Raw genomic sequence first — 22,135 nt, forward strand, 5'->3', positions numbered from 1 at the left:
CACCAAGTACTGCTATCTGCAGCGTTAGCGCTAGGTAAGTATTGCAATTCTTCAGCCGTTCCTGGACCTGTGACCAAAAACGAGCTACACATCGACAGTAACAAAATAAAATAACAAAATAAAGGTGTTTTATCAATTAGTATATTTGAGTTTAACCACAATATTTGTTGTATTATTTGTTCTGCCTTTTCAGGTGGATTAAACTGAAATTGCAACCAACTTTCTATGGCTTGTTTAAAAAATAACGATATTTTGGAGATGTTTTCAAATAACCGAAAGTGAGCGGTTGTAATCTGAATAAAGGGATAATGGCCATTCTTGAAACATGTGGTGTGTAACGAGTGCGCTGAGAGTCGGGATGCAAGTTCAAGGAGTGAAACCATTTAATTCATAAATGAACAAAACAAGAAACACAAACAGCGCACCAACATGAAACAGGAACAGAAACAACAACAACAATAACGACTGGGAATGAAACCAAAGGGAGTGACATATACAGTGGGGCGAACAAGTATTTGATACACTGCCGATTTAGCATATTTTCCTACTTACAAAGCATGCATAGATCTGTAATTTTTATCATAGGTACACTTCAACTGTGAGAGACGGAATCTAAAACAAAAATCCAGAAAATCACATTGTATGATTGTTAAGTAATTAATTTGCATTTTATTGCATGACATAAGTATTTGATCACCTACCAACCAGTAAGAATTCCGGCTCTCACAGAGAGCTTAGTTTTTCTTTAAGAAACACTCCTGCTCTCCACTCATTACCTGTATTAACTGCACCTGTTTGAACTCGTTACCTGTATAAAAGAAACCTGTCCACACACTCAATCAAACAGACTCCAACCTCTCCACAATGGCCAAGACCAGGGAGCTGTGTAAGGACATCAGGGATAAAATTGTAGACCTGCACAAGGCTGGGATGGGCTACAGGACAATAGGCAAGCAGCTTGGTGAGAAGACAACAACTGTTGGCGTAATTATTAGAATGGAAGAAGTTCAAGATGACGGTCAATCACCCTTGGTCTGGGGCTCCATGCAAGATCTCACCTCATGGGGCATCATGAGGAAAGTGAGGGATCAGCCCAGAACTACACGGCATGACCTGGTCAATGATCTGAAAAGAGCTGGGACCACAGTCTCAAAGAAAACCATTAGTAACACACTACACCGTCATGGATTAAAATCCTGCAGCGCACGCAAGGTCCCCCTGCTCAAGCCAGCGCATGTCCAGGCCCGTCTGAAGTTTGCCAATTACCATCTGGATGATCCAGAGGAGGAATGGGAGAAGGTCATGTGGTCTGATGTGACAAAAATTGAGCTTTTTGGTCTAAACTCCACTTGCCGTGTTTGGAGGAAGAAGAAGGATGAGTACAACCCCAAGAACACCATCCCAACCGTGAAACATGGAGGTGGAAACATCATTCTTTGGGGATGCTTTTCTGCAAAGGGGACAGGTCGACTGCACCGTATTGAAGGGAGGATGGATGGGGCCATGTATCGCGAGATCTTGGCCAACAACCTCCTTCCTTCAGTAAGAGCATTGAAGATGGGTCGTGGCTGGGTCTTCCAGCATGACAACAACCCGAAACACACAGCCAGGGTAACTAAGGAGTGGCTCCGTAAGAAGCATCTCAAGGTCCTGGAGTGGCCTAGCCAGTCTCCAGACCTGAACCCAATAGAAAATCTTTGGAGGGAGCTGAAAGTCCGTATTGCCCAGCGACTGACGGATTTCAGAAGAAAGTTATTTGTTTCTTGCCATTTTGAACCTGTAATCGAACCCACAAATGCTGATGCTCCAGATACTCAACTAGTCTAAAGAAGGCCAGTTTTATTGCTTCTTTAATCAGGACGACAGTTTTCAGCCGTGCTAACAGAATTGCAAAATGATTTTCTAATGATCAATTAGCCTTTTAAAATGATAAACTTGCATTAGCTAACACAACGTGGGACGGCAAGGTAGCCTAGTGGTTAGAGCGTTGGACTAGTAACCAAAAGGTTGCAAGATCAAACCCCTGTACAAATCTGTCGTTCTTCCCCTGAACAAGACAGTTGACCCACTGTTCCTAGGCCATCATTGAAAATAAGAATTTGTTCTTAACTGACTTGCCTAGTAAAATAAAGGTTAAATTAAACATGCCATTGGAATACGGTGACCTTTGCTGATAATGGGCATATGTAGATTTTTAATAAAAAATCTGCCTTTTAAGCTACAATAGTCATTTACAATGTCTACACTGTATTTTCTGAACTATTTGATGTTATTTTAATGGGCAAAAAAAATGCTTTAGTTTCAAAAACAAGGACATTTCTAAGTGACCCCAAACTTTAGTGTGTACATTTTCAAGAAGTGTGGATCATCATTATATGGACCTTATAGGTTAATGAGCCATATCTGTGTATGGCCCAATAACAAATTTAACATCATCCATCTACCTTGAGGATCTGTTTGGACAATGTGCACATTTGGATCAAAATAATGGCTAATTATTATCATCACCCCTTTTGAGTTTCTTTCCCCATGGGAGAAGTATATTTGCCCCCCCCCAGTCCTTTTTCCACACAACTCCATCTAAAACTGTTTCCTATAAACAATATATATTATATTCCTTCTCTTTTAGCCAGGTAAATACTGATCGTCTTTTCTTATTATCTGCTGAGCCTTTACAATTATAACTAGCTACACTTATTTAATGAGACACAAGTTTAAATTCTATTCATCATAATATATGTTTATAATCGTACTATTAAGAAGTAACATGATGATTGAGTGTCTATGCAGCTGTACCATGATATTTGCATTGCTACTAAGTAAAAGGTCACTACTTTGAAGAATCTCAAATATAAAATATATTTTGATTTGTTTGGTTACTACATGATTCCATATATGTTATTTCATAGTTTTGATGTCTTCACTATTATTCTACAATGTAGAAAATAGTAAAAATAAAGAAAAACCCTTGAATGAGTAGGTGTGTCCAAACTTTTGAATGTTACTATACATTTGAAAAACATTACATTACAAAACATTCGTAACAAATTTCACAACATATTAAGTGCGTGCCCTCATATTAAGTGTGTTTTTTTGTGATTATGCTGTATATGACATGCTATAGTGTCACTCAATTAGTGAGATTCAACCTTAAAAAGGGTATATGAATTTGTCATGTATACAGCACAAATAAGGAGCCCTTGCCGGCTATATCTCTAAGTATTGATGTGAGTAGGAAGCAATAATAGATTTAAGCATAGCAGCGGGAAGTAAGGGTGCCCCCCAGCACCCCCACCTCTAAACATCTTCCTGCGGCCAGCCATGCCTCTAAGTGTCTCTGAGTGTCTTTATCTGACTCAACTTATTTGTCACAGCTATCTCACTCAACATTACATACAAGTGTTCATTTCCTGTAGATGAATCATCATCAATAACGTCTTTGGTTATCAAATGACTCTCTGACTGGAGCCTGCATGCATGGGGTTAGTAGGCCGGGGATGAGGGTGTACAGATTTACAGACATGTAACAGTGAGGTTAAGTGTTCCTGTCGTGTACCTCCTCTCTCTGCTCATACTGGCTGATGATGTGTTTGAGTTTGTCTGCCAGGTTGGTGTTCTCCGAACACAGCTTGTTGTTGCGGTTACTGTGCTGCTCGATCTGAGCCTGGATGTCTGTCAGCGTGCTCTGGAAGTGAGTGGTGATCTCTCTGCGCTTCTCCTCATCCTCACGACAACGCGCAAGGGTCTCCTCCTGAGGGAGAGGGAGGGGGAGAGGGAGAGAGAGAGAGAGACATTCAGACTTTAGTCAACCTCCAACACAACCCTCTCATAAAGTTGCTGGGGTCAGGTTTGTGAAATGCCAGTTTCCAGACTTAGCTTACTGAGAAGCAAGCCAAGCATTGCCAGAGTTTCTATATTAAGACATGGCTGTTTATTTTACAAATGACACAGGCGTAAGCTCCCACATGGGAAATGTAACTCAATTCAACCTGCAGCTAAGTGCTCAAAGACAGAGCTCCTACCACTGAAGTAGCAAAGCACATTAACGCCACTCCTCCTCAGACTCTGCTACCAGATGACAATACATGATGTTCCACTTTGAACAGCTGTCACATTCCCATTCAAATCGGCACATTTTGATTCACTTTGCATGTACTAACAATGTTCATTTTTGCATAATGATTGCTGCATATCAATCGGTTATACCCAATAGTCAAATGATAACCCTAACTCTGCTTCCAACCTGATTTCCTTTAGACATTGAAATGTGAAGATGTTAGAAGGAAAGAGATGGATGTGTCAAGGCTTTAGAGATCTAGCCCATCAGGGGAGGGCCGCGCCCATCCTCTGCTTGTGCCTCTGAGCCTTTTTCTCTTGCCTTTGATTTATAGTCGAAGGGCAGATGCCACAATAGACCAATGAGACCATCCCTCTTGTCAGAGAGCCACGACACCGGTGCCCTGTGTCTGAGGGGTCTCCTCCCAAGGCCTGAGTGTGAATCACACACACACTAATACACACACACGGCGCAGTGTGGCAGTGAGAGACAACAGAGGTCCTCCAAGTGTAGAGAGACGGGGTGTCCAATTACCTCCCCAGGGGAGAAGAACAGGAGATGAAATACGTCCCAGAGGTTGTGTAAGTGGTACACAATAGACAGGATACTGATCCAGTGAAAAAGGTCAATTTGTTTACAGATCATTGAGCATTATGCCATTAATGACCAATAGGGTGATTTATAAATGATTCATAAACAAATCAAATGCCAATTTAATCATACTGTGTACATAATTGTTGGCTGTGAATCAAAGAATACGTGAAGCTGGGTTCAGTGATGGTGAATTAAGGGATAAACGTAATCAAAACCGGAGATTTAGCTGAAGAGGTTTCACATTAAGAGAACTAACAGCAGTGGCAACACAATATAAATCTTTGATTATACTAAACCTGTGACCTTTGCTTAAGCATGTGGCCAAATTAGGTAGTGCTATTGGTCATGGACTTTCTTTGAAACCTTACAGACAAACTGCTTATAATGGGATGACAAAACATGTGTCAATCTATTATTTATAGATGTAACAGGACACTCAAGCATGTAAGGGCTAATTGAGCTATGACCCTCTCACATTGAGAGCACTCTGACTCAGGGAAGAGAGTCAAGGCCTTTTGGAAGTGGCCCCTTTAGCCATCTAACTTTTAGAATGAAAATACCAGTAGTTTAAGAAACAAAATCAAATGTGCAGTGGACAGTAACATTTTCTCTCTCCTGCATTTGATGTCCTATTTCACTCATCAAGTCTATTTGAGTTTCAATACTCACAGCTACCAACAGTGAGACATCAATAGATCAGTTGATTAAACATACAGTAAGAGGCTGGTAGATTGTTGCTCTGCTCCCCTGCTGTGTATTGGAGTCAACTAAAGGTTGACTCCAATACAGGAACAGTTTGTACATACAGTACCAGTCAAAAGTTTGGACATACCTACTCATTCAATGTTTTTTCTTTATATTTTACTATTTTCTACATTGTAGATTAATAGTGAAGACATCAAAACTATGAAATAACATATATGAAATCATGTTGTTACCAAAAAGTGTTAAACAAATCAAAATATATTTGAGATTCTTCAAAGTAGCCACCCTTTGCCTTGATGACCTACATTGGCCCTTCTTTGGCCCTTCGTGTTAACAATCCTCCAGTTGAGCTTCAATGCCATACAACTCTCCTTCCGTGGCCTCCAACTGCTCTTAAATGCAAGTAAAACTAAATGCATGCTCTTCAACTGATCGTTGCACGCACCTGCCCGCCCGTCTATTATCACTACTCTGGACGGTTCTGACTTAGAATATGTGGACAACTACAAATACCCAGGTGTCTGGTTAGACTGTAAACTCTCCTTCCAGGCTCACATTAAAACTCTCCAATCCAAAATTAGAATCGGCTTCCTATTTCGCAACAAAGCATCCTTCACACATGCTGCCAAACATACCCTCATAAAACTGACTATCTTACCGATCCTTGACTTCGGCAATGTCATTTACAAAATAGCCTCCAACATTCTACTCAGCAAATTGGATGTAGTCTTTCACAGTGCCATCCATTTTGTCACCAAAGCCCCATATACTACCCACCACTGCGACCTGTATGCTCTTGTTGTCTGGCCCTCGCTTCATATTCGTCGCCAAACCAACTGGCTCCAGGTCATCTATAAGTCTTTTATTGGTAAAGCCCCGCCTTATTTCAGCTCACTGGTCACCATAGCAGCACCCACCCGTAGCACACGCTCCAGCAGGTATAGTTCACTGGTCATCCCCAAAGCCTACTGGCCACCTTTCCTTCCAGTTGTCTGCTGCCAATGACTGGAACGAATTGCAAAAATCACTGAAGCTGGAGACTCATATCTCCCTCACTAACTTTAAGCATCAGCTGTCAGAGCAGCTTACAGATCATTGCACCTGTACATAGCCCATCTGTAATTAGCCCACCCAACTACCTCATCCCCATATTGTTATTTATTTGTTTTGCTCCTTTGCACCCCAGTATCTCTACTTGCACATTCATTTTCTGCTCATCTATCACTCCAGTGTTTAATAGATAAATTGTAATTATTTTGCCACTACGGCCTATTTATTGCCTTACCTCCCTAATCTTACTTAATTTGCACACACTGTATATAGACCTTTCTATTGTGTTTTTGACTGTACGTTTGTTTATTCCATGTGTAACTCTGTGTTGTTTGTGTCGCACTGCTTTGCTTAATCTTGGCCAGGTCGCAGTTGTAAATGAGAACTTGTTCTCAACTGGCCTACCTGGTTAAATAAAGGTGAAATATATATATATTTTTTTTAAATGACAGCTTTGCACACTCGTGGCATTCTCTCAAACAGCTTTATGAGGTCATCACCTGGAATGCATTTCAATTAACAGGTGTGCCTTGTTAAAAGTTAATTTAATCAGTTGTGTTGTGACAAGGTAGGGGTGGTATACAGAAGATAGCCATATTTGGAAAAAGACCAAGTCCATATTATGGCAAGAACATAATGACAGAGAAACGACAGTCCATCATTACTTTAAGACATGAAGGTCAGTCAATCCTGGAAAATGTCAAATGTTAGCATTTCTTCAAGTGCCGTCGCAAAAACCATCAAGCGCTATGATGAGACTGGCTCTCATGAGGACCGACACAGGAACAGAAGACCCAGAGTTACCTCTGCTGCAGAGGATAAGTTCATTAGAGTTAACTGGGCCTCAGATTGCAGCCAAAATAAATGCTTCACATAGTTCAAGTAACAGACACATCTCAACATCAACTGCTCAGAGGAGACTACTTGAATCCGGCCTTCGTGGTCGAATTGCTGCAAAGAAAACACTACTAAAGGACACCAATAATAAGAAGAGACTTGCTTGGGCCAAGAAACACAAGCAATGGACATTAAACCGGTGGAAATCTGTCCTTTTGTCTGAAGAGTCCAAATTTGAGTTTTTTGGTTCCAACTGCTATGTCTTTGTGAGACGCAGAGTAGGTGAATGGATGATCTCTGCATGTGTGGTTCCCACCGTGAAGCATGAAGGAGGAGGTGTGATGGTGTGGGGGTGCTTTGCTGGTCACACTGTCTGTGATTTATTTAGATTTCAAGGCACATTTAACCAGCATGGCTACCACAGCATTCTGCAGCAATACGCCATCCCATCTAGTTTGCGCTTAGTGGGACTATCATTTGTCTTTCAACAGGACAATGACCCAACACACCTCCAGGCTGTGTAAGGGCTATTTGACCTGTAAGGAGAGTGATGGAGTGCTACATCAGATGACCTGGCCTCCACAATCACCCAACCTCAACTCAATTTCAGAAAGTTTGGGATGAGTTGGACCGCAGAGTGAAGGATAAACAGTCAATAAGTGCTCAGCATATATGAGAACTCCTTCAAGACTGTTGGAAAAGCATTCCATGTGAAGCTGGTTGAGAATATCAAGAGTGTGCAAAGCAGTCATCAAGGCAAAGGGTTGCTTTATTTATTTATTTTATTTTACCCTTATTTTACCAGGTAAGTTGACTGAGAACACATTCTCATTTACAGCAACGACCTGGGGAATAGTTACAGGGGAAAGTAGGGGGGATGAAAGAGCTAATTGTAAGCTGGGGATGATTCGGTGGCCATGATGATATGAAGGCCAGATTGGGAATTTAGCCATGACACTGGGGTTAAGTAGAACGTTCTACTTTGAAGAATCTCAAATATAAAATATATTTTGATTTGTTTATAACACTTTATTGCTTACTACATGATTCTACATATGTTATTTCATAGTGTTGATGTCTTCACTATTATTCTACAATGTAGAAAATAGTAAAAATAAAGAATGAGTAGGTCTGTCCAAACCTTTGACTGGTACTGTATATTAAGACATTTTGTAGCATTTTTGTTAATTTTGGTCTTTGGTAAGGGTTTTCGGCTGTTCATACACACAAACAATGTTCTCAAGGCAAGCTGAAGTTTGGAGCCAAAGTCTACGCCATTTCATCTGTCATTGGTCAACAGTAGGGATTCGTCAATTAAGTGTTTGTTGTCATTCAATGATAGACAACTCATTTTCATGCACATTTTGTTCACCTGAGGAATACTGCACCAAACATCTTAGTTAGATATGTAAAATTGCACGACTAAGATCTCCTCTGTGAAAACGTCAAAATTAATGACAGATTTCTTGAGTTATTTTAGAGCTGAGCAGTGAACATCAACCCACCTTCAGGGTCTTGAACCCATAATGTCGAGTAGATTAGTGTAGTGATGGAGCCGAACAGTTATCACCCACCTTGAGGGTCTTGTTGTGCCTCTGGAGTTCCCTGCAGAGGCCCTCCAGTTTGCTGTGGGCCAGGATGGCTCTGCTGTGCTCGTACTGGAGCTGGTCCCTCTCCTTCCCCATGTGGCCCTGCTTCTTCTGAAGGAACTGAAGCTGCTTCTGCTCCCCTCGACGCTCCTCCAGCTGTGGACCATGCAGACAGATGTGACATATACATTGCACTGCCTTTCAGCCTCTGCCCTCTGTTCAGACTTGGGCTGTCTAAGCTGCTTTTGGCTAACAACCGACTGGGTGACTAAAATAATAAAAACATGTCCTAAGAGGATTTGGTATGGCTGGGTGGGTGGATGGGTATATATTTGTTTCATCTCGACATCTCTTTAGGTTTGTCTCTTTCTTTTTCCTGGTGATACTATGCACTGTATATGTAGGAACTGTCCAATTACTACACATGAAGCAGACTGGTAGGCGATGTCTTTGGTAATATTATTCATAATGCCTAGTGTTCCTGATGTTGCCTTGTTGAGTAATTACAGAGCCATGTTGTAGCTAGCTGTCTTATTATGGAATATGGCCTTTGCGTTCATATTCGCCTTTGCAGCCAGAGGCGCAGAATATTTAGGTCATCACGGTACGAGACTGAACCACTTTCAAGATCTCACTAGGCACTCTCTGTTTTCCCTGTTGATTCATGTGTGCTTTTATTTGTTTCCTTTTAACTTTCCCTGGTCTGTTTTATTGCTGCTGGTTCCTGCTGTGCTGAAAGACTCTACTCTCTGGTGTGCTGATAGAGGGGAGAAGAGAACACTCACCAGTTCGGCATACTTCTTGAGTAGAGCATCCAGTTTCTCTTCTGGCGTGCACAGCTTGTTCAAACTTTGCATTAGAAGCGTGCCCTCCTTTCCTGTGTGGATAGAGAGAAATCATGTAGTGTTTGTTTCCATTTGGACAGGCACTAGAAAAAGAAAGATGAAAAAAGGCCAACAGGGATCATTCTATAAATGGTTTCAAAATAAATACTTTTCTGAAGCAATTTCCCCTGCATGAAAGCTCTTGCATCTTGACACCTATGGCTTTGGAAAAGCAAATAAAATCAAATGGTTGAAAATGCGTAACCAAGATTTGTATTACCCTCTGTTGCTGGCCTGGTTTCATGTTGAGGCAAAGAAACTATCTCCAACATCTGCTTTTGGTTAGAAAATACACTTTGTGTTGCTCTGAAGCAGGCCACTCCCCATAACTTGTGTAACCTGTCCTCAAAACACAGTCTGAACATGGCACAACCTGGATGGATGTTGAGATACAATAACATGACACTTAACATGTCTGCTTGTTCCTTTGTGGATAAGCAGTCATGATTTTAAATGATCTTGCCCACTTATACAGTAAGTCTTAGATTCAAAAGAAGATGAAGGAATGCATCCTCTGACTATATAATAATAATTTGGTGGATGCTTATATTTGTTCTATTTCAAACATTTACAAGTGTGTATTATACGCATGTGTGAATTTGATTTATTTTTTTGCATATCCCAACTCCCCCTGAGAGTAGGGTCATGGCCATGGTCTTCCATTATTAACAGTGACTCCTGAGCAATTAAGGTTAAGTGCCTTGCTTAAGTGCACATTGACAAATTTTTCACCTTGTCAGCTCAGGGATTCAAACGAGCAACCTTTCAGTTACTGGCCCAACACTCTAACTGCTAGGCTACCTGCCAGCCCATTTACAGTGAACAAAAATATAAACACATGTAAAGTGTGTTGGTCCCATGTTTCAGGACAGAAATTAAATATCTCATAAATGTTCCATACAAAAGCTTATTTCTTTCAAATGTTGTGCACACATTTGTTTACATCCCTGTTAGTGAGCATTTCCCCTTTGCCAAGATAATCCATCCACTGGACAGGTGTGGCATATCAAGAAGCTGATTAAACTGCATGATCATAACACAGGTGCACCTTGTGCCGGGGACAGTAGAGGGCCACTCTAAAATTGTCAGTTTTGTCACACAACACGTCACAGATGTCTCAAGATTTGAGGGAGCGTGCAATAGGCATGCTGACTGCAGGAATGTCCACCAATTTAAATGCACAAAGATGCCGCAACGAGATCCTGAGGCCCATTGTGAGGCCCATTTGTTTAAGGTATCTGTAATCAACAGATGCATATCTGTATTTCCAGTAATGTGAAATCCATAGATTAGGGCCTAATTAATTTATTTTCATTGATTGATGTGCTTAAATGAACTGTAACAGTAAAATCTTTGAAATTGTCGCATGTTGCGTTCATATTTTTGTTCAGTATATATTTGAAGTCAATGAAAACTATTCTTAAGCGCGATATACATCATTATGTATCCAATAATTTCTTTTAACACATGTTCTGTCAATTGAATGCTTGTTGAGTGGTAACTAGAATACCTCCTCTTGTCTATCTCATTAGCACACTGCCCCGTCTTTGCGCTCACAGATACTGTTGTCGGACAACAACAGATTATAGCATAGCTGTGTTGAAATACAAAACCATTCTGCTGCTGAATGTAAGGTTGTGGGACTTGACTATGTTTTCTAAATATATCAAAGTGTTAATGTTGTCTTTAAAAACAAAACTGCACAATCCAAGTAATGCATGAAGAAAACAAAACATTGACCTCCCTAAATCCACCTACCTAACCCTTTCAGCAACTTCTTTGCATCCTTGCCCGTGCTGGCGTTCTTGGCGGCTGTGACTTCATCAGCTTCCTCTCCGCTTGCCTCCTCTTCCACCTTATCCGTTTCCAGGATGATGCACTGTTTCTCTATCAGGCTGGCTGCGGAGCCGTAGGTGTTGATAATTTCGTCCAGCCGATGACCAAACTCCTCCATGGGGTCCATGTGCTGGCCCTCCTGGGGTAGAGGGACCGGGGTCTCTGCTGTGACTGGGGATGGTGGTGGAGTCACACTGGTCTGGGCTGGGATGACCTCTGCAACAGACTGGACGTTGATCTCCATTCTCACAGATGTGGCTGAGAGGGGACAGAGATATAGGATGTTAGATGTCCTGTATATACAAAAGTCTGTGGACACCACTTCAAATTAGTGGATATTTCAGCCACACTCGTGGCTGACAGGTGTATAAAATCGAGCACACAGCCATGAAATCTCCATAGACAAACATTGGCAATAGAATGGCCTTACTGAAGAGCTCAGTGACTTTCAATGTGGCACTCTCATAGGATGCCACCTTTCCAACAAGTCAGTTCGCCAAATTGCTGCACTGGTAGAGCTGCCCCCGTCAACTGTAAGTGCTATTATTGAAGTGGAAACGTCTAGGAGCAACAACGGCTCACACAAGCTCACAAAATGGGACCACCAAGTGAATTTAACATGTAAAAATCGTCTGCAACACTCACTACCGAGTTCCAAACTGCCCCCAGAAGCAACGTCAGCACAAGAACCATTGGTCGGGAGCTTCATGAAATGGGTTTCCATGGCCGAGCAGCTTAAGATAACCATGCACAATGCCAAGTGTCAGCTGGAGTGGTGTAAAGTTTGCCGCCATTGGACTCTGGAGAAGTGGAAACACGTTCTTTGGAGTGATGAATCACACTTCACGATCTGGCAGTCTGACAGACAAATCTGGGTTTGGCGGATGCCTGGAGAACACCATCTGCCCAAATCATAGTGCCAACTGTAAAGTTTGGTGGAGGAGGAATAATGGTCTGGGGCTGTTTTTCACGGTTTGGGCTAAGCCCCATAGTTCCAGTAAAGGGAAATCTTAACATTACAGCAATGACATTCTCGAAGATTCTGTGCTTCTAACTTTGTGACAATAGTTTGGGAAAGGCCCTTTCCTGTTTCAGCATGACAATGCCCCCGTGCACAAAGTGAGGTCCATACAGAATTGTTTGTCAAGGTCGGTGTGGAAGAGTTTGACTGGCCTGCACAGAGCCCTGACCTCAACCCCATCAAACACCTTTGGGATGAATTGGAACGCAGACTGTGAGCCATGCCTAGTCGCCCAACATCAGTGGCCGACCTCCCTAATGCTCTTGTGGCTGAATGGAAACCGAAAGTCCCCGCAGCAATGTTCCAACATCTAGCGGAAAGCCTTCCCAGAAGAGTGCAGGCTGCTATAGCAGTAAAGGGAGGACCAACCCCATATTAATGCCCATGATTTTGGAATGAGATGTTCGATGAGCAGGTGTCCACATAATTTTGGTAAGGTAGTGTACTACCACCCATGTGGCAGATACGGAGACACATTAGAAAACTAACAAAAAAACGGACAACTATACTAATAATACTAACTATACTAAAAAGGTACCTGTGTAATAGTGGTGCACGGGATGACTCATATCCGCCGGGTGGACGGTTTTAGGGTCATTCAGGTTTGAATAAAGAGAAGCAATGCCTTTAAAAAAGTTATTGTTGTGCAATTTATATAGGCTTCATTGAGGCTTTTCTTTCACTATTTTAGGCTATCTGGTATTAGTGCATAAGCTTAAACTTCAGGGCTGTAAACGCATCAAATAGCCTACACAGACAATCTCCAAATAATGCTTTTGAGAACGGGTAGAAAAACTTAACGTCAATCGCAGGCAAAACGGACATTGTCCAAGTTTAATTCAATAAAACAAAAGCTGGGAAAGGAGAGTTGAAAATAATGAGAAGGGAGGGCCAGAAAAGTAATGTTTGTAAAATATTTGGTGAAGTGGTAAAAGAGGATGAAAGCCTTGCCAGCGCTATGTTATGTGTCATGATTGTGAGGCGCTAAACAAATCTGACAGTCACAAGACGGGACTTCAAATAGGCCTATGGCATGTCAAGGGAACAGTAGCATACTGTTTAGATTGGTTAAATGAAAACTGAAATATGGCATTGACTAATCAGAATAACCTACTGTTTTTCTGGCAAACTCCAAGTCTTCTGATAGTACTAGCCCCGTGCCAATCGACATCCCTGTGTTTTGAGAGAAATGGCTGAGTTTGACAGGTAGCCTATTGCTCACGGTTTGAGCATGAAAACAATAACTGATTTGATGATAAGGACAGATGCTTGGAGACGAGAAGCAAGTACAGGGAGTGAACATTTAATCAATAAACAGACATAAAATAGGACAGAAGAGCGTCTGGACATGAAAAACATAATGACATTAATGCTGACACGGGGATGAAACAGAGGAACAGACAGATATAAGGAAGGCAATCAAAATGGGAAGGAGTACAGGTGAGTCCAATGAAGCGCTAATGCGCGTAATTAAGGTGACAGGTGTGCGTAATGATGGGCAGTCTGTCCCCTTTGAGAGCCAGGGAGGGGGAGCGGGGGCAGGTGTGATACCTGGGCGAGGCGTAGAAGCCCAATGAGCCGACTGAGGCATGGGAGGCTGATGATCCGGCTGAGGCGTGAAAGCCTGACGAGCCGGCTGAGGCATGACGTGGGATGGGAACCTGCCGAGGCAACCGAGGCAAGAAAACCTCTCGAGCCAGCTAAGGCGTGGAAGCCCGACGAGCCAACTGAGGCCCCCCGGCTCCATCGGCAGTGGCTCCCGGACCCGACGTTACCAATAAAAACAAAAGCAAAAACTCCCTGATGCTTCAAATTGTGGTGTCAGCATTCTGTGAGGACAGGCACTTGGAGACGAGAAGCAAGTATAGGGAGTGAACATTTAATTAATAAACATATATGAAGCAGGACAGGAGAGCTTCTGGACATAAAAAACATTAATGCTGACACGGGTATGAAACAGAGGAACAGACAGATATAGGGAAGGCAATCAAAACGTGAAGGAGTACAGGTGAGTCCAATCAAGCGCTGATGCACGTTAAGAAGGTGACGTGCGTAAAATGATGGGCAGCCTGGCGCCCTCGAGTGCCAGGAAGGGGGAGCGGGAGCAGGCATGACATCGATCAATTTAATGAAGTGCATAGCCTACAGTTGATGTCGGAAGTTGACATACACTTAGGTTGGAGTCATTAAAACTCATTTTTCAACCACTCCACAAATTTCTTGTTAACAAACTATAGTTTTGGCAAGTCGGTTAGGACATCTACTTTGTGTATGACACAAGTAATTTTTCCAACAATTATTTACAGACAGATTATTTCACTTATAATTCACTGTATCACAATTCCAGTGGGTCAGAAGTTTACATACACTAAGTTGAATGTGCGTTTAAACAGCTTGAAAAATTCAAAAAAATTATGTCATGGCTTTAGAAGCTTCTGATAGGCTAATTGACATCATTTGAGTCAATTGGAGGTGTACCTGTGGATGTATTTCAAGGCCTACCTTCAAACTCAGTGCCTCTTTGCTTGACATCATGGGAAAATCAAAAGAAATCAGCCAAGACCTCAGAAAAAAATGTAGACCTCCACAAGTCTGGTTCTTCCTTGGGAGTAATTTCCAAACGCCTGAAGGTACCACGTTCATCTGTACAAACAATAGTACTCAAGTATAAACACCATGGGACCACGGAGCCGTCATACTGCTCAGGAAGGAGACGTGTTCTGTCTCCTAGAGATGAACGTACTTTGGTGCGAAAAGTGCAAATCAATCCCAGAACAACAGCAAAGGACCTTGTGAAGATGCTGGAGGAAACAGGTACAAAAGTATCTCTATCCACAGTAAAACGAGTCCTATATCGAAATAATCTGAAAGACTATTAAGACTATCAGCAAGGAAGAAGCCACTGCTCCAAAACCGCCATGGAAAAGCCAGACTACTGTTTGCAACTGCACATGGGACAAAGATCGTACTTTTTGGAGAAATGTCCTCTGGTCTGATGAAACAAAAATAAAATTGTTTGGCCATAATGACCATCATTATGTTTGGAGGAAAAAGCGGGAGGCTTGCAAGCCGAAGAACACCATCCCAACAGTGAAGCACAGGGGTGGCAGCATCATGCTGTGGGGGGGTGCTTTGCTGCAGGAGGGACTGGTGCACTTCACAAAATAGATGGCATTATGATGTAGGAAAATGATGTGGATATATTGAGGCAACATCTCAAGACATCAGTCAGGAAGTTAAAGCTTGGTCGCAAATTAGTCTTCCAAATGGACAATGACCCCAAGCATACTTCCAAAGTTGTGGCAAAATGGCTTAAGGACAACAAAGTCAAGGTATTGGAGATGCTATCACAAAGCCCTGACCTCAATCCTATAGAAAATTTGTGTGCAGAACTGAAAAAGCTTGTGCGAGCAAGGAGGGCTACAAACCTGTCAGGAATTGTGAAGTTTAAATGTGAGTTAAATGTATTTTTGCTAAGGTGTATGTAAACTTCCGACTTCAACTGTATATATAAAGGGCGTACATGTATACACTTTCACGTTTAATGCGAATAAATTGAATATCGCCAAATGCATCATAAAGAAATATTGAGCCTATTTAATGCAACCCTTGCTGTTAATAGATCGCAAATCAGCATACAACAGAGCTAAATGTTTTGAACAAGTTCACTTTCTCATCCATAGCCTAAAAACGCACATCAAGTGCAAGTTAGCTCTTTACATCACATCTTAAGGCTGGGGGCATTTAGGATGTCATCTACTGAGGATAGCTAAAATATCCTAATGATTATGATCACACTTCCCCAATTCAAATAATATTGGGACACCATACCAAAGATGGTTTGGTATGGTTTAGAAATGTAATAATAACTCATGCAGAATTAAGCATTTCTTGCAGTAAAATGATGCACCAAATGTAGGCTAAATTTGGACTTGGGAACAGGAGTGGAGGAATATGATTTCTTTATTTCTGCATCATGAGAGAATGCATTGCCCAGTTGGTGCTGTCTTTATCATAAAAGCTGATTTCAACCATGTGAAATATGCATCAAAGCTGAACTGAAACCTTATCAGAAACACGTTGGGTGTTTTTTTTGTCATCCGCGAACGATGACAGAGAAAACTTTACCTAAGTCAACTAGATTGAAGAATTCATTCTATGGCAACAAAAGATAAGCTATATGTATCTAATTATAGACAAGTTGACTATCAAATAGCCTACCAAAATGTCAGAAATTATAAGCAGAAACAAATCTAAATCAGGCAGCAACAACAAATTCTGCACCCCTTGTCATAAAATCGTTCTGCAGTCTTTGACTGTGCACATTTTCAGGTCGGGCATGGGCCTCAGATTTTCACTTTAACACATATAGTCAAGCGGTTGCTGATGGGTTATTAGCAATTGTAGGCAGGTGTGCGTGACCGCTATCTGTTTTTTTTTATGACATTTTTTATTGAATCTTTATTTAACTAGGCAATTCAGTTAAGAACAAATTCTTATTTTCAATGACGGCCTGCTCAGGGGCAGAATGACAGACTTGTACCTTGTCAGCTCAGGGATTTGAACTTGCAACCTTCCAAGTTACTAGTCCAACACTCTAACCACTAGGCTACCCTGCCACCCCAATGATGTCCTACCAAAAGGCAAAAGCCTCCTGCGGGGACGGGGGCAGAGATATATATATATATAGGACAAAACACACATCACAACACTACATAAAGCTACATAAAGAGAGACCTAAGACAACAACATAGCACGGCAGCAACACAACATGACAACAACATGGTAGCAACAAATGGCATCAGCACAAAACATGGTACAAACATTATTGGGCACAGACAACAATGCATCACGCGAAGCAGCCACAACTGTCAGTAAGAGCGTCCATGATTGAGTCCAGTTTTAGTGTTTTTTGCAGCTTGTTCCAGTCACTAGCTGCAGCGAACTGAAAAGAGGAGCAACCCAGGGATGTGTGTGCTTTGGGGACCTTTAACAGAATGTGACTGGCAGAACAGGTGTTTTATGTGGAGGATGAGGGCCGCAGTAGGTATCTCAGATAGGGGGGAGTGAGGCCCTAGAGGGTTTTAGAATAGGCATCAATCAACCAGTGGATCTTGCGACAGGTATACAGTGGGTTTTGCGACTGGTATGATGTGTCCTATAAGGAGCATTGGTGGCAAATCTGATGGCCGAATGGTAAAGAACATCTAGCCGCTCGAGAGCACCTTTTTTTTGTATAAGCTCTAAACCCTCAGAGGTAGTAATCACACCGGTGGGGAGAGGGGCATTCTTCTTACCAAACCACATAACCTTTGTTTTGGAGGTGTTCAGAACAAGGTTAAGGGCAGAGAAAGCTTTCGGACACTAAGAAAGCTGTGTTGTAGAGCGTTTAACACAACATCCGGGGAGGGGCCAGCTGAGTATAAGACTGTTTCATCTGCATATAAATGGATGAGAGAGCTTCGTACTGCCTGAGCTATGTTGTTGATGTAAATTGAGAAGAGCGTGGGGCCTAGGATTGAGCCTTGGGGTACTCCATTGGTGACAGGCAGTGACTGAGACAGCAGATGTTCTGACTTTATACACTGCACTCTTTGAGAGAGGTAGTTAGCAAACCAGGCCAAAGACCCCTCAGAGACACCAATACTCCTTAGCCGGCCCAGAAGAATGGAATGGTTTACCGTATCAAAAGCTTCGGCCAAGTCAATAAAAATAGCAGCACAATATTTCTTAGAATCAACAGCAATGGTGACCTGTGTACCACTTGCTTAAATCTAAAACAAAATCTCCAAACTGCAATATCTCTTTGTTAATCTAAAATATGAACATTTTCTGAAAGAAAACTCAGAAATGTACATTTGTAATCTTTAATCTGATGTTTAAGCTTCTCTTAGACCGAATACTAGGTATAGTATTAATTCTCAGTAAAGTAACTTTCAGTCTGATGCATGTGGAACAAATCACTGTGGGTGGTGAAAAATAGCACAAAACCCAATAGCCTGTCAGGAGTCAGGAAACAATACCAATGTGAGGATTTAAATCTGCCCTGTCACAAATAGACCTCAGGCACAGCAGCCTCCCTTCCCACTTCTCTATTTGATTTAATACAGAATTAATTTAAAGCATCCAGAGGTTGTTTATCCCTCAGCTCTATTGCTACATGACTGCTCCCTGCTTATCAGGATAAAATTAGCCCTAGTCCCCCCCCCCCCTGCAGCCCCTTTCCCTCTCCCACCCTCCCTGCTTCCAGCGGGCAGGCACATGGCACCTGTTCTGAGGCCTCACTCTATTTTAGGAGCCTCTAAATATGGTCAAGCTATTTGTTATTCCAGCCACGTATCTGTTGATGTCGATGACGGCACTTTTAATGTAGAAGTGTGAAAAACGCAGTTGACAGTATGTTCTAAATGTCTACATTATTCTTTGTTAGCTGATAAAACATCTGATGAGATGACATATATATTTTTAAAGACAATGTGTTTCAGTTGATGATTTTGAATAGATCATAACCTCCTCTGATAATGTTGAATAAACAACACAAATCAAAAAAACACTGAATAATTCAGTGTGACTTCAGACCAAACTAACACAGGAGAATACTTCACCACCAACTCAATTCACCACAATGATACAGAATAGTTAGCTTACACTACATAAGTTACACATGTCACACTAGCACAACACATTTGTCACTATGATCCGAAGGTAACGCCAAAGACAACTCATCAACTTTGTCACCACACATCATGAAGCAGTGTTTTACTAATCATCAGAACTAAACAGGGCAGATAGACATAGCTCAAAGAAAAGTCCACCAAAAACTCAAACTTTACATAGAATTTCTGTACCTGAACAGTGTGTAAAAGTGTTTGGGAAATCCACTTACCAGGTCCAGGGGATAGAAAGAGAAAAGTGAAGAGGGTCCAACAGGACTCTGGTGACTGAGGCAACAGCTGTGACAGGCAAGCCCCTCAAAATAACTTCCTGCAACTCAACTCTGCTCACATCAAGTGGAGAAGCTGTCAGCGTATGGGGGGCCACAATAATAGCCTTTCTGATCAGGCTTTGCTGGAGGGCAGCTCAAAGGCCCACCCTTGCCTGTCCTTCCTGGAATCTCCAGGGGCTGTTTTTAAAGAAAGGTTTGGTGCAGTTTTACCGTGCAAGTTTGGATTGTTTGGTTATTATAGCTCTTGTTTAGGGCACTGAGTTTTTCCTGACCATGTCACCTAGATGGCTCATAACTAGGGCCCAGTTTTTCTATATATACAAAAGTATTTGGACACCCCTTCAAATTAGTGGATTCGGCTATTTCAGCCACACTCATTGCTGATAGGTGTTTAACATCGAGCACACAGCCACGCAATCACCATAGACAAACATTGGCAATAGAATGGCCTTACTGAAGAGCTCAGTGACTCTCAACGTGGCACCGTCATAGGGTGCCACCTTTCTAACAAGTTAGTTTGTCAAATTTCACCTTGCTAGAGCTACCCCAGTCAACTGTAAGTGCTATTAATGTGAAGTGGAACACCTAGGAGCAACAACGGCACAGACGTGAAGTGGTAGGCCACACAAGTTCACAGAAGGGGACAGCCGAGTACTGAATTGTCTGTCCTCGGTTGCAACACTCACTACCGAGTTCCAAACTGCCTCTGGAAGCAAAGTCAGCACAAGAGCTGTTCATCGGGAGCTTCATGAAATAGGTTTACATGGCCGAGCAACCGCCATTGGACTGCAGTAGAAATGCATTCTCTGGAATGATGAATCACGCTTCACCGTCTGACCAATGAATATGGGTTTGGCGGATGCCAGGAGAATGCTACCTGCCCGAAGGCATAGTGCCAACTATAACGTTTGGTGGAGGAGGAATACTGGTCTGGGTCTGTTTTTCATGGTTCGGCTAGGCCCCTTAGTTCCAGTGAAGGGAAATCTTAACGCTCCAGCATACAATGACATTCTAGACAATTCTGTGCTTCCAACTTTGTGACAACAGTTTGGGGAAGGCCCTTTCTTGTTTCAGCATGAGAATGCCCCAATGCACAAAGCGAGGTCCATACAGAAATGGTTTGTCAAGATTGGTGTGGAAGAACTTGACTGGCCTGCACAGAGCCCTAACCTCAAACCCATCGAACACCTTTGGGATGAATCGGAACAGCGACTGCGAGCCAGGCCTAATCACCCAACATCGGTGGCCGACCTCACTAATGCTCTTGTGGCTGAATGGAAGTAACTCCCCGCAGCAATGTTCCAGCATCTTGATTTTTTATGCACATGATTTTGGAATGAGATGTTCGATGAGCACATAATTGTGGTCATGTAGTGTATCATGTGGTCATGATAACCTCCTCCCCTGGCCCTAGTTAAAGCTTATGTTGTGTTGCGACCGCTGTAAAAACGGCCATGTCTCATGTTATATAGAAGTATTTAATAGAGCTGTTTGTAGGACTCATACAAATGTGTATACATTTAATCCAATGGAATATATGATGGACATCAGCTATCAACATTTACAGGAGGCAGCCAAAATGGCACTGGGCCATCTAAATGACCTCTTTTTAATTAAAACTTTTATGCAATGACTCCCGATGATGAGCATTTAACTGCTCCAGAGTGCATTTTGTAACTGCGTTGGCGCCCTGATTTACCACCAGCTGCAACACTACTTCTACTTCTTGCCAAGTCATAAATGTTAATTATTTCATTTCATGGATTTCATGTGGAAGCTTTGCCTCTGCACCATCTATTTCATAGGCCAGCACTGAACTGTATATTTAAAAGAAACTGTATGTAGCTACTGACCCCGAACCCTCTATATGGTCAAATTCAATGACTGGCTAAATGGCAACTCAGATTCATCTGATTGATGTGGATTGACTGAGCAGAAGAATATGTTGAATCCTACTGCTGGACTGGGATTAGAATCCTAAATCTAATTATTCAGAACATGATTGAGGTGGCCAGGATTGGGGTGGGGGATGGGGCACTATCTCAGCAGCTTGACAGTATGTGGAGGTTGATAATGAAAGCCATGGCTTGTCTGTTGTACTGCACAGTATCCTACTTCGCTAGTACCCTACGTTCAGGCTATGCTCAAACCCTACACACTCAAACCCTGCACCCCAACTCAACATACATATTTTTAAAGCCTTTCGTTAACTCACACTCCCACTTGCATTCCCCCCCCCCCCTACTAGCTCTGACTTTGCTGATAACTACTTTATTGAGGGAACACTTACTTCCCATGACTGTGACATGTGGTTGTCCCGCCTAGCTATCTTAAGATGAATGCAGTAAGTGTAAGTCGCTCTGGATAAGAGCATCTGCTAAAGGACCACAAATTAAATGTACAGTGCATTTGGAAAGTATTCAGAAGCATTGCATTGTTCTTGAAAGTTTAATTTAGCTATCAATGAAGACGTGTGGAAAACAACGGAACTCCGGATCTAATGGAGAACAAAGGAACAAAATCTGCTGTGTGAAGACACAAACTCAACACTGAAAACTTTGGAACTCAAGAACTCAGATACCTGTGTCAACACCTGCTAGCAACCAGCCAGCTAGC

At 42.2% G+C, this 22,135-nt stretch overlaps 1 protein-coding gene across 2 annotated transcripts in view; it reads right to left on the bottom strand.

Annotated features, from left to right (window-relative positions):
* The window catches only part of LOC139415141 (taxilin beta a), a 29,405-nt gene extending 9,732 nt beyond the window's left edge, over nucleotides 1-19,673 (bottom strand). Inside the window, exons 1-5 of one of the 2 annotated variants that reach the window (XM_071162998.1) lie at nucleotides 19,460-19,673; nucleotides 11,475-11,810; nucleotides 9,618-9,709; nucleotides 8,818-8,988; nucleotides 3,557-3,751 (exon numbers count right to left, since the gene is read on the bottom strand). In XM_071162998.1, the coding sequence (XP_071019099.1) occupies nucleotides 3,557-3,751; nucleotides 8,818-8,988; nucleotides 9,618-9,709; nucleotides 11,475-11,796 (780 nt within the window). In that variant the 5' untranslated portion in view covers nucleotides 11,797-11,810; nucleotides 19,460-19,673. The remainder of the gene's footprint in view (nucleotides 1-3,556; nucleotides 3,752-8,817; nucleotides 8,989-9,617; nucleotides 9,710-11,474; nucleotides 11,811-19,459) is intronic. The other variant, XM_071162997.1, reaches the window with a different exon arrangement.
* Between the last annotated feature and the right edge of the window lie 2,462 nt (nucleotides 19,674-22,135).

Source organism: Oncorhynchus clarkii, chromosome 8, assembly GCF_045791955.1.
Source record: "Oncorhynchus clarkii lewisi isolate Uvic-CL-2024 chromosome 8, UVic_Ocla_1.0, whole genome shotgun sequence".
In the NCBI taxonomy this organism is placed as follows: domain Eukaryota; kingdom Metazoa; phylum Chordata; class Actinopteri; order Salmoniformes; family Salmonidae; genus Oncorhynchus; species Oncorhynchus clarkii.